At 40.4% G+C, this 17,801-nt stretch overlaps 1 protein-coding gene across 14 annotated transcripts; it reads left to right on the forward strand.

Annotated features, from left to right (window-relative positions):
• Window positions 1-10,135: 10,135 nt before the first annotated feature.
• On the forward strand, window positions 10,136-14,493 carry LOC123143121 (uncharacterized). 14 transcript variants are annotated; one of them, XM_044561943.1, is made up of 11 exons: window positions 10,136-10,665; window positions 10,844-10,893; window positions 11,083-11,198; window positions 11,278-11,355; window positions 11,435-11,512; window positions 11,946-11,961; window positions 12,186-12,498; window positions 12,595-12,726; window positions 12,812-12,885; window positions 13,425-13,485; window positions 14,263-14,493. In XM_044561943.1, the coding sequence occupies exons 5-11, from the start codon at window positions 11,497-11,499 to the stop codon at window positions 14,350-14,352; spliced, it is 702 nt and encodes a 233-aa protein (XP_044417878.1). In that variant the 5' UTR covers window positions 10,136-10,665; window positions 10,844-10,893; window positions 11,083-11,198; window positions 11,278-11,355; window positions 11,435-11,496; the 3' UTR covers window positions 14,353-14,493. The 14 variants fall into 14 exon arrangements, 13 of the variants coding, with proteins under 13 accessions (XP_044417878.1, XP_044417877.1, XP_044417876.1 ...); XM_044561942.1 differs by having other exon boundaries at window positions 11,463-11,512; XM_044561941.1 differs by having other exon boundaries at window positions 10,844-10,984; window positions 11,278-11,512.
• Window positions 14,494-17,801: the final 3,308 nt, after the last annotated feature.

Consider the following 17,801-nt stretch of genomic DNA (forward strand, 5'->3'; position numbering starts at 1 on the left):
CTTCAGTTATGTGCATGATCACTCTCAATCGGTACATCGTGTCTATTGTCAGCATCCCGTTATTTTTCTCCCGTTGCAACGCACGGGTATTTGTGCTAGTCTTATCTTATATTTACTAATTGAAGGCACCAAATGAGTCTTCACGTTAATCCTCCCAAAACTAATCAAATCATCCGTACGATCTCTCTGCTATCTATTTACAGCCGTAAGATGAAGCACCTAAGGAGTCCACACCATTTATCCCACGTAGACATGTCCTTACCGAACTCTTCATGGGCTTTGGAGAAGAAACTCTTCATGGGCTGGAAAAAGGTCTCCCCTGCAGTCCAAGACTCCATTAATCCATAGGTGGGTGTGTCACTTCTCCTCTTTCCCCACGTTTCCCCTCAACAGTTTCCACGTTACCTAAAAAAAAAGCAGTTTCCACGTTATCAATCCATCTAGAACAGATCCAATTGGCCTCTCCAAGATCCCCTTCCTCTGTAGCCATTGAATGTCCTCGGCCCCAACCACGTTGTGACCCTTGGTTGTAGCAGGTGCGAAGGATGTTCCTTCAATCCCAGTTTCCATGTCTTGACGATGTAGTGGAAAAGGATGTGCACCCTCGGATCTTTAAATCAGGTCGCACAGCTATCATTATTGGCGAGGCTCTAGAGTGGACTAACTACGGTCTAGGCCAGACTTATGGCGTTGTTCTTCACCTCCCCTACATTGTTGGAGTTCGTTGCTCATCACACATATCCCCATGAAAACATTGTGCAGGCAAGTAACCCATTATTCTTATATGCCAAAAATTAGATCAATATCGTATATACAATAGAGAAAAAATTGTATTGCAGATATCCGGTTATCTGAACTACTCATGACCAATTTCTAAAATAGGGAATAATAACATAAGAGCCATGTGTTGTGGGATCTTGAAGAATATCAAGCAAAGTACGCTACTCTGCCATGCCCCGGATTCAACAAACATGGAGTATTTCATTCGTTTCAAGGGAGATTTATCGAGACCTTCATCAAGGTTCACAGAAAGGAGGTTTGTTTTCATGTTATGCTGGAGATTAAACTTTGTATAGTTTTTACCCTGTTATTCAGTTAAAGTAAGAGATGTTGATTTCTTTCTGCTTCACACATGGCTCTACAGTTGGCAAAAAGCGCAGGTCTAAATCTTCTGTAGCGGTGGATGACGGAATCTGCAGCGTCATCTTGCAATCCTGACAACAGGGTTGAGTGTTAATTACATGGACGATGCAAACACCAGCAGAGGCTTTACATATTTTTTTCCCGATTTCCACTACTGGAATCAACTAAATTGCCAAGTGTCATCAATCACCCATAGACAAGACCACAAGCAATAATCTCGCACGTTCAACTGATGGATGTATGCTGGCCATATATTGTTGTCCTCTGCCAATGTACGACCCCACTTAAAAGAAGGATTGTTGATGCACCAGAAAAGAGATAATAGAAGGGCCTGTACATGGCGAGTTAGATTCAGGTAAGTTTACTTTTTTCATCCTGCAGTATTTCTCCGGTGCTTCTCATTGAATCGTCGATTTTGTTTATGCATGCAACCTGATGGCAGAAGCTGCTCAATTGGTAGGTTCTAAAAAAAGACTATGGACTTGCGTTTTTCTATCGGACATAGCATGATTTTACAAAGCAGCGCAGTCATTATGGTGTTGCTTGCGTCACTATTATGTGCATGCATTAGGACCAAATAGCTAACACAAAGTTACTTAGAAGCGAAATCTGTTAGCTCCTACTACTTGGTAACTGCCTAGATAGTTAAATAGCCTTATTAATAGCTTACTTAAGGAATTTAATCCTTACATTTCAATAGCTTTCAAATAATCATTCTGTTCCTTAATAGGTTATTTGAATATTTTCAATCTTTACTTCTCAATAGTTGCCCAAATAATTCTACGGTGCCTTATTAGGTTATTTGAATATATTTAATCCTCACTTTCAGTAGCCATCTAAATAATCTATTGTTTTGGACTTCTGTTTAGCAACTACCGATTTAGTTAATAATCCGTTGGACAGTTGGGCCATAGGTTTTTCTGTTCTCAATGCGGATGTACTAAAGTTTATATTGTATTTCATATGTTGTCTCTAAATTAGATTTATACCCTAGACGATAATAATAGGGATACGGTGCACACGCCATGTTCTTTTTTCTCAAGAATACTTTTATATATTTTTGTTTTTCCAAGAAAAGACTACGAGATTTGTGCCATGCCTGACGGTAGAATTATTATTTGTGACGCTCAGCGTGAGTGAAAAGCAAGGTTTACAACCAATTATAGAAGGTCCTAGAAATTCACATTATTTTTTCCTCTACCAATGTTTGTGTTCAATTCATAATACCTTATTGATGTCAGTGTACAAGCTATACTGAGGAAGGCTACAAACAAATGCGAGGTTATTATTGGAAGGACTTCAGTTTTTAGAGCATTATGTTTGATTTTTGAACATTCTCATAGTAATACCAATAGACATTAACGATTATGTCCATATACATTTCGGTTGCAAATAGTTGTAACATTGCGAAGAAGTTTATATCTACTACATTATATCAACAAATCAAAAACTAATTTAGACTGATAAAGCATAAGATTTATGTTGTCAAACAAAGGTGACTTAGAAATGTCAAATGATGTTAATATGTATAATAAAATATTCATCCAGACGAAGGTTTTAATAAGACATGATATGAAAAAGAGAAACAATGTGCCAGTCTGTCTAACTATAATATTAAACAAAATGTTTAAGGTCCATATGGTGCACTGAATCACAATATAACATAATTTCTTATAGAACTCCTTGAACTTATATTCCAACATATAGCTATTAATTTCTGGGATGTTTGATCTGAGGCAAAGAATGATAAAGAGTCACACAAGTACAATGCCGGCAATAGTACATACATCTTCGACAATCCAGTGAACTGAATTGGTCCCTGCGAAGGTCCACACTTCTATGTCGATTGTCCATCATATACACTAACAAATGAGGATTGGATATGTGTTGTGGCACATTCAGGACAAGCAGGTGCAATAAAGCTCATCCATTAATCTAAAAGCATCTTATCTTTGCTTAGTAATCAAATTTCATGATAATGATTAAGTAATGTCTGTTCATGTTGCAATTATAGATAAATTCTTTCGTGTTCATATTCGTAAAAATTATTAAAATCCAACCCATTTGAATGCATTATGATTGCCTTACATTTGTACTCAAACTTTCTCATAGAAAGGATAAGAATGGATATAATTGCTTATGCGATCTATAATTAGGTTTTTAGAAATAGGTTAAGATATTTGGTAAAAAGATATTTATATGGTGCTTATTACACGAGTGTCAATAGTAATCAACCATCTTATACAAACTTAACTAAAGAAATATGTTCATCTTGCCACATTCCTGAGAAAACTATACATGGTGACACATTAGTATCTTTCTAAACACAAATATGTTTTATGACATTCTAATAGCAAAGAGGACACATGAACAAAAAATCATTATATAAGGCCTGCAATAATTAATGCTTTGCTTTCATATTTTACTAGCCCGTGCAGCAGCACGGGTTGATGACTAGTATACATTCAACCATATATTTACAGCTTGAGGGCTAGGTTAAATATTTTATGCTAACATAAATTATCACTCTCAATCGGTACATCGTGTCTATCGTCAGCATCCCGTTATTTTTCTCCCGTTGCAACGCACGGGCATTTGTGCTAGTCTTATCTTATATATCTTATATTTACTAATTGGAGGCACCATACGAGGCATCACGTTAATTCTTGAAATTAAGAAAATTTAACCGTCCGATTATTATATGATGTGTGTTTAGCCATTGGATGGAATAGGGGTGTGCGTGTTCTCTTATTCCACCTCCATGAGTCGTCCTCCCATTGGACTCTCTCTGTTTTCGACGAAAACAAATACTAGGAATCAGCATGATGTCCTCCTATATTTGACCTAACTAAGGTATCATCCTCTTGATCCCTCTCCGTTTCCCTCAAAAAATATTGAGCGCCGTCTTCTCCTAGATTTGGCGACAAGTTGAAATTGGCAACCATGGTGAAGAAGCTGCCTTAATCTCCCAATGGCCTTGAAGGCTTCCTGTTAATCTGACAGTCCGTTCGGACCGTCTATTCGGTCAACCCTTCCAATCTACTAGTAGAATGCCCGTGCGTTGCCACAAGGATTTAAAAAATATTTATTGGTCGTATATACAAACATGATCATCATGTTCTACTAAAGAAAACATCTGAGGCTTTAGTATCACTAAATTTTTCGATCTATCAAACCATGCGTAAGTGCAAAAGTAAATGAATCTTATTTGAGTGGAATAAGGAAGGATAAAATGAATGAACAAATGAATCGCACACATGTCGTCCATTTGTTCTTCTCCACTGGAAATGGAACCCAATACGATGTTGTTGCACATTGCATTGCTCCATTTCGTGAACCTATCGACCTCCTTCTCGCTAGCGTCGAGGTAACCCATTTGACCATTTCTTCCACTGCCCGCCTGAACATCGCCCCTAACATATCTCCGCCAACTCTGTCACGAAACCATGTCCACCATGTTGCACTTCATTTTACGTTACTTCTCATGTAGCATCAGTACTATTGTTCTACCATGCATATCACTAAAATATAGGCACTATCTACACAACAAAAAATTGTTTTGCCGAGCAACTTATATGCTTGCCTTCTTTCAACCAAATAATTAACCAATCTGCCACATGCTGACCGAACCCTTTGGTCCATACACAACTTATAGTAATTCTGCTCTCAAAAGGAGAATTGCAGAGATAAAGCTGTATATAATTCAGTCGGTTGCAACAGATGAACCATCCCTTTGTTTTTCTCAAATGTACGTGTGAAAGATGATGGTGCAAAACAAAATCATGACTCAAAAATGTTGGTGCTTCTACTAACTTCGATATGGCTCCAGTCCACTGAATTGACTTTGTAGGAGATAAAGAATTTCCAGGACAACTGTTTCTCCACCATAGCACAAATTTTGAAGGAATTTGATAATTATTTGACCTAACATACATAGAAAGTGGAAAGTTTTTTAGCTAGAAAACCGAGAAATAACATGGCTTTTAATTAAGCTAAGCAACTGAGTTCCGCTTCTTGCCATTTTTTATCATGCAGTTTGCATTTACATGTGTTTGCGCTGTACGAGATCACCACTGCAAGTAATATCTCTCGCCATAACTGAATTTTCTATTCTGTGTGTCCTACTGCAACATGAGACAAAATAAGAGGACATAAGATGACTGGAAACCAGAGACTAACTAAAGGTTGCACTCACTTAAGATTATTTGAGATTGGTTTAAGACACTCTAATACTCATGTAATTTTTCAAGTTCTAATAAGATTGCAAGCAAAAACATGAGAGAATACTACGTAACCTAAATTAAGTTGGCCTCTGCTATTCAGTAACATAACTTCCACATCAGACGCTAAAGCCAATAGATAGTTTCAACTAATTTATCTTTATGACAGGAATAAGCCTCCTCTTCGGAAAGAAAGAACTTCATACCAACCTTTGGCAGTCTTTCATCAGTATGATCTGTCCCATTGCTGGTTGCACGATCTTGCACATCCTGTATGTATTAGAGTTCAGTTTTGTTAGTGCATAGATGCATAGGAGACTTGCTGCAGTCAGACGCATCAGATCAAGCTAAATTATACCCCTAGTTAGTAGTTACATTCAAGAGATTACCTGATCTGGTGCACTAAGAACCGTACCTATCTCACAAATTGTTATATGCATCATGTCCAACGGCTAGGCTATATACAATCCTTCACCAAGTCTAGAAAACAGAAGAACTAAGTTGATATGTCATGTTCGACGGCTATGCTACAGAAAACATTGTGCAGCACTGGGTGATAACTCTGTACTTCGACGTTGGTGGGTACCTGAACCAAATAACTAAGTTCGTATGTCAAAGTTCATTACATGGAAATTATAGCAGGAGTTAAAGCAACATATCAAGATACTCATTTGAACAAAAAAAAAAGTATGTTTTGCTACAACAAGCAATTGATTTTTTTAAAAAAATTAAGAAAGAGAATTATCTCATGGAAATGGTTGAACTTGTGAACTGCAGCTTCATGACAAGCAACAATGACTCAGTAACTTGAAACTGATAAGACATATCTCCGAGATTAACTCCAAATAAGTCACTTGCTTAATTTTTGACAGAAAAACTGAAAAGAGGCATGTCTGACATATGAACCTTCAAGAATTTCATACAGATTGTTATCAGGCTTGCTTATCTGGTTACGAAAATAATCAACCATAAGCATATGCCATAGTAAAGGTAAAATGAGCTTGTGCCTCGTGATTAAGTTATATATTCTCTCCTTCCCTCAAAACATAAATTAATATACTCTCCTACATATCTTCTCACATGCATTAGGAAGCTAGAATTCTTTGCTCATGCATTGGGTCCAAAATTTAAATTGTGTAAGAAGACCAGAGTAAACAAAAATTAAAAGCTTCTCTGAGCTGTTTTGACTACTTTTTTTTACTATGCTTCCAATTCTAGACCACAAGAACTTCCTACAATATTGAAGTAGCCGTTGAACCCTGCTGAGCATCAAAACATAAAATAAAAGACAAATACAAATACAGAGTATACCTTTCAGGGAAAAGAGGGGTGCTGAATTTGAATCAGCCGTGTGCGAGAAGCTCCACCACGGGCTAGCCCATATATAATTCCCGAGAAACGGATAATGGCCGGTGCAATCAGCTGTGGGTGAGAAGCTCCGCCACGAGCTGGCCCATATATATTTCCCGACAAACGGACAATGACTGGTGAAATCAGCCATGGGCTAGAAGCTTAGCCGCAAGCTGGTCGCCTTCGATACGGAGTGCGGTCGTGAGGGTGTTGCTCTCCTCCCTTATGATGGTGACAAAGCCTGCTGACCGATCTCAATAAAGCCCCAGACGGTGTTGCAGCTTGTTGACGAGTGTGGTTAGGTTCTCCATGACCGCTGGCACGAGATCTGGCCAGGTGCGAGGCGGTGGATGGGAGGCGGCCAAGCTCGAAGTGGAGTTGGGTCCAATATACATGATACCTAAAATTCCTAAATAAGGACCGGGAAAACACATACATGATGTATAACGGTATTTTATATAAAAACAAGTCAGGCTAATCGAGATTTCCATTTTTGAAAGGCCACTTACTTGTTGCAAATTTTGTCATCTCATAGTTCATAAATATCGATCTGCAATAATTCAGCAAATATGTAAACTGTCCCTCATGCATACTCTCTCCTTGAGAAATCCCCATTCCTGAACGTGGCTCAAAGGAAATCACACCAAGCAGTCATGCCCGATGCCCACACACAACTCCATGGCACTGCACATGTGTATCTGAAATATAAAAGTATAAAAGGGATGAGAAAAGAAGGAAGCTGCATGAGTAATAACCTATTTATCTAGTGCAAGAAAGCACATCTCTAAACCGCAAACCAATTGGTTTAGAGAAATCATAGAGCTGGATGCGCAGTGGTTTTGAAGTTAAAAAATGTACTCATGAGAAACTTGTTCAATTTCTACCAAAGACTGGAAAACTTGCTCAATTTCGGATCTGTACAAGCATGGTTAGTTCTCAAGTGCACATAAAAATCTGACTTGGATGAAAATATGCAGCTAGAACAAGTTATGAGCTTACATCAGTCTTCGCTTTGGCCGTAGTTACTGGGACATGTGACTAACATGAAATAAACTGGCACACAGAAAATTACAGAGAAAGTGATAAGAATCCATGCATGTTCGGGAGGAAGAACAGCAGGCATGATTGTTGCCTGATATTGAAACCCTAATTCTTCCTTCTACAACACACAGGAACAACACGCACATTACTAATCAAACTAACCACAGCATAATAGAGCAAACTATGCACCCAAGCAAGAGCATTCTGACTTCTGAAGAGGATAGGGAAAGCACGCACCGTGGCTGGCTAGCGGTACAACATTAATTGTCTAATACATGACTTGAGGATCCTCGTGCACATCCACTGGCATTATCAACTTTTTCCCCTTTCAATCACTGTTCATCCTCCACCCAGTATATACACCTCTACGCCTCTACAATCTCAGCTAGCCACCTCTGAAATATTTTATACTTGATTTATCAAAAGACCACAACCGTAGACATACACACACATGTGTGTATAGGGAAGCTACCACATTTCAATCGACAATCAGCAGTGTACTTGTATTTTAGTAGTTTGCACAATACCATGATCTGTTTTCGGCCTACTCAAATTAATAGTCGAGCATTTCTGTCCTGGTGCACATGTTAATATTGAACATCTCGCACACACAATGCTCGCGCGGGTAAACCAGCTCTTGCACTGCATCCCGCACCCCAACACCCTTCTCCTTGTCAGGGAGACTGCATAGTGTCTGTATCTCCATGAACGACCCAAACAATCGTTTAATCTTGTGCATCTCCTTGAGCAGCCCACATGAGTGTCTCCGCTCCATCTTCTTGGACTCCTCAAGGATCCTAGCCAGGGAAAAGAAACTAATCGGTGAGGTGTGCCTACATACATGTGCATCAAATTCTAAACAAATCCATAGGCCAAGAAACAATACGATCGGATTCTGAACTGACAACACATCAAGCAGTGATACCCTTCAGGTCCCCTGCAACCGCACCCTCAAGGGAGACAGCCAGCGCGCGGTGCCTAGGAATAAGATGACAATCTATGAGTAGCAGCGACCCCTCCCAGCGCTTTACTGACGACAGCTAGAATTCTAATCGCAAACAGACCAAAGGATCCAACACTGCACATATGCAAATTGGTATCAAGGGAGAACTTATATCCTGCGTATAATACACTACGCCTCCAACGTTTAGTACATGTACCTCGTTCAAGAAAATCAGTATGGTGCACTGACACTGATATCAAACAAATACGCCATCACCTAAATAAATTGACAAGAATATCAGTATGGTGCATACTCTGAAATCGCGTTGGATAAGATGATGTTGTTCGCTATTTCGAGTTGCGCTTGAGCGACGACGGCAACAATTGATAGTGTATGCAGCCGAACTACAATCTTGATAAGATGATAGCAGTGTATGCAACAATTGTCTATTTGCATGATATCACCGGAAGGGGTATGTTTTTTCTGTTCTCCAACAATTGATCCACATTTACACATAAACTCAATTTCCGCTGTCAATAAAAAATGATGAAAAATAAAGATTTTGAGACTGAGAAAACAGAACCACAATCTTAGGAAGACCTGAACCACAATCTTGATCATGCTATGATACAATTTCACAGAAATTGGAGAGAAGTTAAGCACTCCTGTGAATCCCACCGGCACTGGTAATAAGATTGTCAGATAAAACATAACATGTTTTCAAGGGGACATTTTTTCAATCTGTAGCAAGGGGACATGTATTCAATCTCAAAAGAAGAAAATAAAACCATATGCTTGACGCCACTGGGAGTGTGTGGGAGGGGCGCGCATAGGCGGCATGGGCAGCCGGGAGCGAGGGAGGAGGTGGGGGCGGGGCGGTGATCCCATACCATCTCAGGCGTTAGATCTGGACTATAGGGACAGGATTGATCAACCTCTTCCCCACTAGAAAATATGCATAAGGCGCCCCGTGTTTCACCGTAAATGAGTGACTAGTGCATATATCCCTTGGTCATGTGCGCCTCGAACAGAATCGTGCTCGACCCCCCGCCGGGTACCATAGGGTTTTTTCCTGCCGCCGCCGGCCACCATGACGCCATGCCCCATCCACTCTTGCTAGCCCCGACTACACACAACCTATTCAGCTCCACCGTGTGCCGAACCCGTTGCTCAGATGAGATCCACGCTCGACAGTAGGATGGGAGCCGAGACAAATCTGGAACCGGAGAATCTACGCGGCGAAGAGCGGGTAAGAAGCAGCTCCTTCGTCGTTGGCTTCTGGACCGATTTATGTTATTCGATTTCATGATTTTGCTTTTGGTTTAGGATTGGATGTCGGCGCTGGGGGCTATGACCTCGAGTAAGCGAAACCAAATATGCACAAGAGATAATAACACTTACTTGAAGTTGTAAGGAAAGAGTATTTTAGCTTTGTTTTGATGTCAAAGTAACGATTGTAGCAAGTTGTCCTCAGTAACTTTGACTCTATTTTTAATCAACCATTCATTTATGGTATTTAGCTTTGCACAAGATAGTGAACGACACTTTGCCCAATCTGGTCCGCGCGCTACGCACCCAATCTCGCTCGCACACCAGCCGCCGCACAACCCTAGCTCCCACATTCCCCTCGATCCACTGCCCCTCCCTCCTCCCCGCTCGTCACCAGGGCCTCGCCGCCGCCTACTCCTCCTCCCCCACCGTTGCTGCTTCCCCACCTCGACTTCCCTCTCTCCGTTGTTTATCCGGTCGTCGGCGGCGCCTGGTTCCAGATCTGGCGCAAGTTAGGCCCGGTGGTGGGGCGAAGGGGCAGTGGAGGCGGGCGACCAGGACAAGCAGCTGTCGGCCCGTCGCGGGTGAGGCTCCAAGAGGAGCCATGATGGCTTGATGTAGGAGGAGCCATGATGTGTGTGAGGTAGAGGTGGATCATTGGAGGTGAAGCAGGTCTCCTTGATTTGTGCTTCATCTGCGGTGAGTTTTTTTGGTGATTCTCGATCTACTCTCTCATTTCCTGAGTAAATTTTAACTTGTCAGGTTATATTTAGGTGTTTTTAGTTTCACATGATTGTCATTTACAGAAAAATATCACTGCAGATTTAGGTAAATTTGGGTATTGGTATATTTTACTATGTCAAACTTTCATTTTCAGTTTCACGGGGTACTTAAGCAATGGTTGCACCCCGCCACATCACATACCAGGTGAGATTAACGGGGACAATGATAGTTGAGTTCCGACGAGAGTTAAACAAATAGTTCACTAACATTGATAATGATTGGGTAACTCCATTCTGTAAGTTGCTCTGCCGTTGAAAGCTATGATGTGGAAATTATAGCTTGGTTCATATAGTTGCTCTCATTATGCTTTTCTTCATTTGAAATCTTTGACAGATGCTCAGATTATAAGAAAGAGAATTTTATAAGTCAGGCATCGATTGCTCACCTTTGAAGGTTACAGATTCAAGTGCTAGGCTTTAAGGATGAAGCAAATCCCAATCTAGAAACATGTTAGTCTATCTTGATGCGATTGTACTTCTTGAACCATTTGTGCACCTGTATTTTTCACCATGGCAATTGAATGTGCAGGTGTCGTGCACCATATATTTGTCACCAGAAACGAATGTGCAGGCGACAGCCATTTGATTAGTGTTATATCCAACTAAGGTATCCTTCCACCAAATGACCACATCTGAATTTGTTTAACTACAATCTGATGCAATGGAGTTCTGTATTGTTCTCATAGTCCATCCATTATATTTTTGGCTTTCAAGGCTAGCTGACTGCAGTTTGATTATCGATTCATCTATGGCAGCACAGACAGGTAAAAATGTTTTTTTTTTTCCTTGTTTTACAGTTTTAGGTCAAAGTTCTCTTTTACCTTAACTTTTCAATTGTACTCTGCTTTGTAGGTTCTGATCATACCGATTTAGTGACTTACTACAGTTTGATTGCCGATTCATATTTTATTCTTTTATATTATGCAGCTTCCTCTGTGTACTGTTGGGATAAATTCCATGAACTATGTATCTTGTTTAAATGGCTAGGATTTGAGATTGTTTGAATCCATCATGACACAATGTTCTGACCATCAACTAGGGTGCTCAATGCGCAATACATAGCTTTTGGTTGTCACCATTAGGACACAGAAGTACTAGATTTTGAGGTTTTTAATAGCTCAAATATGCCAACTGCAGAGCAACATGGCAGTTACAATGGTTCCATGTCCTAATTAGTTATTTTATTTCGTCTTGCAGGCGTATTATCTTGGAGGTTGCTTCTTATTTTTACTATAGATCAAGTTTCTTTGTTTCCTTTCTAGCTACCTCTGCTGCATTTGTTTTATATATCCTATATGCTTTAAATATCCTATACGCTGTCATGATCCTTGCTTCAGTGATCATGTTGATTTTCCAGATTTGGTCGGGTGTTGTGTTTTTTTTGGCCCTTGTGCGCTTTGATCGATGTGCTCTGGCTCTGTGACTGATGATGCACAGGCAATGGCGGGGGGCTGGCACGAGAGGAAGGATGGGAATCAGCTACTTGCATTCGCATGGAGGAGGCAATGTCGACGCGATGGCACAGCAGAGGAGGCTGGGCTCGTTGTGGAGCTTCTTGAGGCAGCAGGACGTCGGCGAGAGCATCGCTGCCGGCAACGGCTCGAGTGACCTCTTGAGGATCTTCTCCATGAGCACCTGTGACGACACCAACTCCAACATCATCTTCTCAGCGCCCGGCAGCAAGAAGGCCGAGGTGCTCGGCGACAGCGATGTCGGCATGGTCACCAGCTTCAGCAACATCGACTCCCAGGTAGGACAAACATCACATATATGCACTTCACATCCATCCAGACTCTCCCGCCTGCCAATTGTTTAATGCTACACTTCTACTAACACCTTGGTCCAGATTCGGTTAGCCCTCTCGAGCTGGACATGCCCAGCATGGACGACTACCTGCAGCTGCAGCAGGACTCCGCCGACTGCAGAGTCCACGCCAAGCGTGGCTGCACCACTGACCCGCAGAGCATCGCTTGGGAGGGTTAGTTAGTTTCCTGCAACATTTTCGGTATTCGTCTTGGTGTCGGATGTTTATACTGAACATTTTTCTTGCTTATGCTGTTTAGGAAAGAAGAACAAGGATCAATAAGAGGCTAAGGAGGCTGCAAGACCTCATTCCCTACATGGACAAGGTCACAAGGTAACTAAATCAGCTGAATTGATGCACACTGTCAATTATGTTACGACATAGAGCTGCAATTTTCACTAGGAATTACAGAAAATTGTACTCGCTAAAGTACTAAATCTGACGACTACATGCTGCATATTTAGCGATAAAACTGAATACTAAAATACTAAATTTGGTGTTCCTAACCCGAGTCGGAAGTGTTGCCCACGAAAATCGGTAGTTGTCAATAACTCGGACCTTAGTTACTTCAGATTTCAGAATTGCAAAAGTGGCAACTCAAAAAAACTTAAATGTTGGCTATACTTTCTGTCGTTATCATGATACTGCAATACTTTGTAGTTGATTCTCTTCGAATCCTTCTCTAACAAGGTTATGGTAGTAATTTGGACAAAAGTTGCTATGATTTTTTGATTCTCAGTTTATTCTACCATGGATTCCCTCTGGTATGTGCATGTTTCAGAACTGAATATACACGTAGGAGAAACTTGAGAGCCAATATTAGTGCTAAAGGATTACTCTGATTGCCGATCTATGCTGTCGCGGCAACACAGGCCAATACACATTCAGGAAATATGTGACCAACTTCCCCAAGGTCCCGCATCGTCTACTCAGGTTAATTCTCGGTCTACAACCTCCAAAACCTGCAGTTCTATTTTTAAAAATGCTTAATCCCATTGCTCTAAGCGTCAGCCTGTCGGTTCGCTTATGCTTCATGCTTTCCTGAACATTGATTTCTATCAAACTTGTTTTTTAAGTTTTCATGCTGATTACTGATTGTGGGAGCTGAATTGTGCTCCGGTTGAAGTGTTAGAGTGTAGCATTTTTGTAAGCATAATCTATATCCATTCCTATTGGGAACATACCCATGTAGGTTTTTGTAAGAATCTTGTAGGAGCATGCTACTAGGACTTATGCAGATTGGCTATTCTAGACATTGGCATGAGAATGGTCTGCATCTTATATATGGTCTTAGTGCGTCTAAAAAAAGCACGTGTTAAATAACTGTCAGCACAACGGCTTCTAACCAATAGAAAGTTACTCCCGTTGGTATATATGAGGCAATGTCTAATATTTTTTAGAATAATGGTTTTATTAATTGGATGATTATCACTTTCATGGTGCGCCTACTTTCAGATATGTAAAATCCAGGACGCTATGTAATGTGCCTTCAATATCTATTCAACAGTTGAATAGCAACATCAAATCATTCTCTCGAACTTATTATATCATGCTCTCAAACTTCTTGACATTTAATTTCAATTAAACAAATCTTGTCCATAGTGAAAAATATATTTTATAGAAAAATAGCCCTTTATTCTGTTTATTATCTCTAGCTACTTCTACTGTAGCCCTTGCTTAATACTGATGTTTGTCTTGTGATTGATTCAGGATATTCTGTGCCCCAAGCCCTACAGAATAATGCCCAGTCTAATTTCAGCAGTGGGCATGACAGCCTCAAACTTCTCTCTTCAATATTGAAGAAGCGGCTTACTCGGATCAATGGGCATGCACTTAGAAAAATAGCTAAAGAGTACGAGATATTCCTAGAGTAAATAAAGGGCATGGTGTGCTCATAAGTTGACAGAAGCAAAATGTTATTTATTATACTCTTTGTCTTAAGTGGGCTTTCTTTTAAAAAAACATGCCTTTATATTACCCAAATAGCATAACAAATTATGCATCCTCAAGTATATATTTCAAGAGACGAGTCTTAATTTTTCATATAAATGGGTTACAAATTGTATGAATTCAAATTGGACTCTGTCATTTGGTGCAACTAAATCTATGCATGCAGAGAAATCCGAGGTAATAGGAAGGTAGAAATCTCACCAGTTTCACAGTCGCAGAGTTTCACTAGGTAGCATATGGGCCTTTCAAATACCCGTGCCTCCATATGCGTGAGAAGTTATTCTTTTCATCCACATGCAAAATAAAAGTTTAATAGAAACACTGCTAAAAAACCCTCCTTAGCAGGTTTATAGATGTCGTAAAAATATATTCTTTTTCATACATAAAACTCAAAATTCTTAGCGTGCGCATTTCCCAGACAAATGAATACTAAAAAAAAAAACGTAGTTACAACACGGGATGATTTAAACTTGGGCTTTCTGCTACCAAAATAGAATGTGCATATGCATCCAGTTGTGAACAACAAAACACCATTTTTTTTCTGCTAAGGAAAATTAGATTTATTGCTACGTGTGCTTGACCACAGCTAAACCAACTAAACATAGATTTAATTTTAGATAGGGCTTTCTCCTACCAAACTAAGATGTGTGTTTACATCGTTTGTCCCTACCAAAGGAAACTAAATAATGCCTTTTTTTACGCAAGCATTTGACATCCACAACTAAACCACAATTTTGCATCGCCGAGTTGTGGTTATGCTTGAAAATACCTTTTTAACTGAGCTTGAGAATTCTTATGTGCAGTGAAATTGTATCTAACACTTTGTAAAGAACAAATGAAACACTTTTCAAATAACTCTTCGTCTAAATCGACACCTTGTGCCATTTGACATGATAATCATAAATGGTTGCTAAAGAGTTTGAATTGGTAGAGTGGTTGCATCCGCTGTTTCAAGTCTGGACTATTCCTCCGTGCTAAAACCTAATTTAATTTTCAAAACACTTCGTGTTTGAAATGGACATTGTGCTATGTGGCGTAATGGGCCATTTGTGTTACCATGCATGCCGAGTAATCCGAAATAATAGGAAAGAAAAAATAACACCAGTTGAGTACGCTTCTCCCGCCCAAACGAGGAACCGAGGAAGAAAAGAAATACACAGGCACGATGGATGCAGGCGCTGCCGCTTCATATTCTACTGTGGACGGGCCACACAAAGCATTGTTCCTGGACCGGGCTAGGTATCCGGACGGCCCACACAAAGAATTGTTCCTGGACCAGGCTAGGTAGCATATGGGCCTTTCAAATACCCATGCCTCCATATGCACAACACGGAGAGGGTTTTTCTTTTCGTGCACATGGAAAATAAAAGTTTAGTGCAAACACTGCTAAGAAAATACATCCTTAACTGGTCTATATATATTATGCAAACTTGATTTATTTTCAAACTTAGATTTCTCTGCGTGATAACTATATTTTCAACTAAAAAAATGCTTCATTAGCTGGTCTATGCATGTTATAGAAATAAGTTTTGTTTTTTCAAACTCAGATTTCTTAGTGTCATAAACATATTATCAATATAGTATGACTTAACACATAGGCTTTCTACTACCAATAGCGAATATGTCCTTGCAAAATGAAACTATTTTCATCGACAACATGGCTTTAGCGGGTCTCTGCGCCATTTGGCGCAACGGGTCAACTAGTTATATATACATGCAATGAAAGAGCTAAGCTATAGAGACTTAAATTCGATTTATTCCTCACATGCACAACAATACAAAATTTTACCCACGACAATTGGACATCGCAATGCAGAATTGAACCAAGCAGTTAACTAAACACCACAACAAATGAACCAAACATTAACTGAGCACCACATTGCACAATATAACATACTCCTAATATAAGATCAGACAGTTAACCAAACCAAGCATGCTTAACAACTTGGAAATATAGCAATTGTATTTGTTTCTCATGTATTTACTACAGCCAAATTCAATTTATTCCTCATATGGTATACAATAACAGAATGTACCCACAACTATTGAACATCACATTGCAGAATTGAACCAAACAGTTAAATAAACACCACAAGACAAATGAACCAAATGTTAACTGGGCACCACATTTCACAATGTATAACCAAACCAAGCATGTTTGACAACTTGGAAATATAGCAATTGTATTCGTTTCTCATGTATTTTGTAAAGATAAATTCGATTTATTTCTCACATGGAAGACAATACAAAATTGCAGCCTGAAGAATTGAACATCACATTTGCATAAGTGGACCAAACATTTAACTGAAGACGATAACTAATTAACAAAACAGTTAATAAGTGAGCACCACACTGCACGACATATAGAACATATACACTAGAGCAATAGATTGCATGGTAAAATTAGATAACACAATTCACTAGAATTTGTGAAGGCAAGGTAGGAGCAGCACACGCAACGGGTAAACCGAGCATGCTTAACCGGCATAGCTAGCAAATGGCAAGGTGCTCCTCCAAGATCTGGGGGTCGGCACGAAAGGCAGCCATCGCGACCTCATACGCGTGTGCGACCGCGATTTGCTTCTCTGCTGCCAAATGCTCCTTGAGAACCTGGCTATACTGTGTGCACCATGGCTTAGGGCGGCACTTATTTGGTGGAGGGGTCAGTGATTTGGGTGGAAGGTGTCGCGCCGACGGTCGGGGCATGTGGGATGTGGAAGGAGGAGGAGAATGGGGGTCGGGTGTGGATTACCTGCCTGGATAGACGAGGCCGAGCTGCGTGAAGGAGGGTCGCTGGCGAGGAGACCGCGCTGTAAGCAAAGAGTGAAGGTTTCAACTTGGAAGGAAGGCAGAAACAAGGGAAATGTGGCTTTTGGTAAGGGGGAGGGGGCGGGGAGGTAGATGTTTCCGCGGAAGCTGAAAATTTGAAATCGCTTCAGCGAAAAAACTGGCGCGCAAAGTGTCATCAGACACGGTCCCTTATTCAGAACTGTGTACGATATGTGAACATCACAAACGATTCAGATAGCTTAACCCGTGTGTGATGAGTTTTAACGTCAAAAATTTTGGTTCGAATTTCCCTGGTTACAGTGGTCATCCACGTCATTGCATAATTTGGGTACACAGAGGAGACTACAACACACCCACACTTCTTAATCGAGCAAGTTCAGCAATTAAATAGAGCTAGCTGACCTAAACATTACTCTAACAAATTTAAGACCGCCGCTCTTAATTAAACAAAACAAAGAGTAGTACTACGACTGGTGCTCGTCGATCTCCTCCGCCGCCTCCATGTCCAG

Source organism: Triticum aestivum, chromosome 6D (genome assembly GCF_018294505.1).
Source record: "Triticum aestivum cultivar Chinese Spring chromosome 6D, IWGSC CS RefSeq v2.1, whole genome shotgun sequence".
In the NCBI taxonomy this organism is placed as follows: domain Eukaryota; kingdom Viridiplantae; phylum Streptophyta; class Magnoliopsida; order Poales; family Poaceae; genus Triticum; species Triticum aestivum.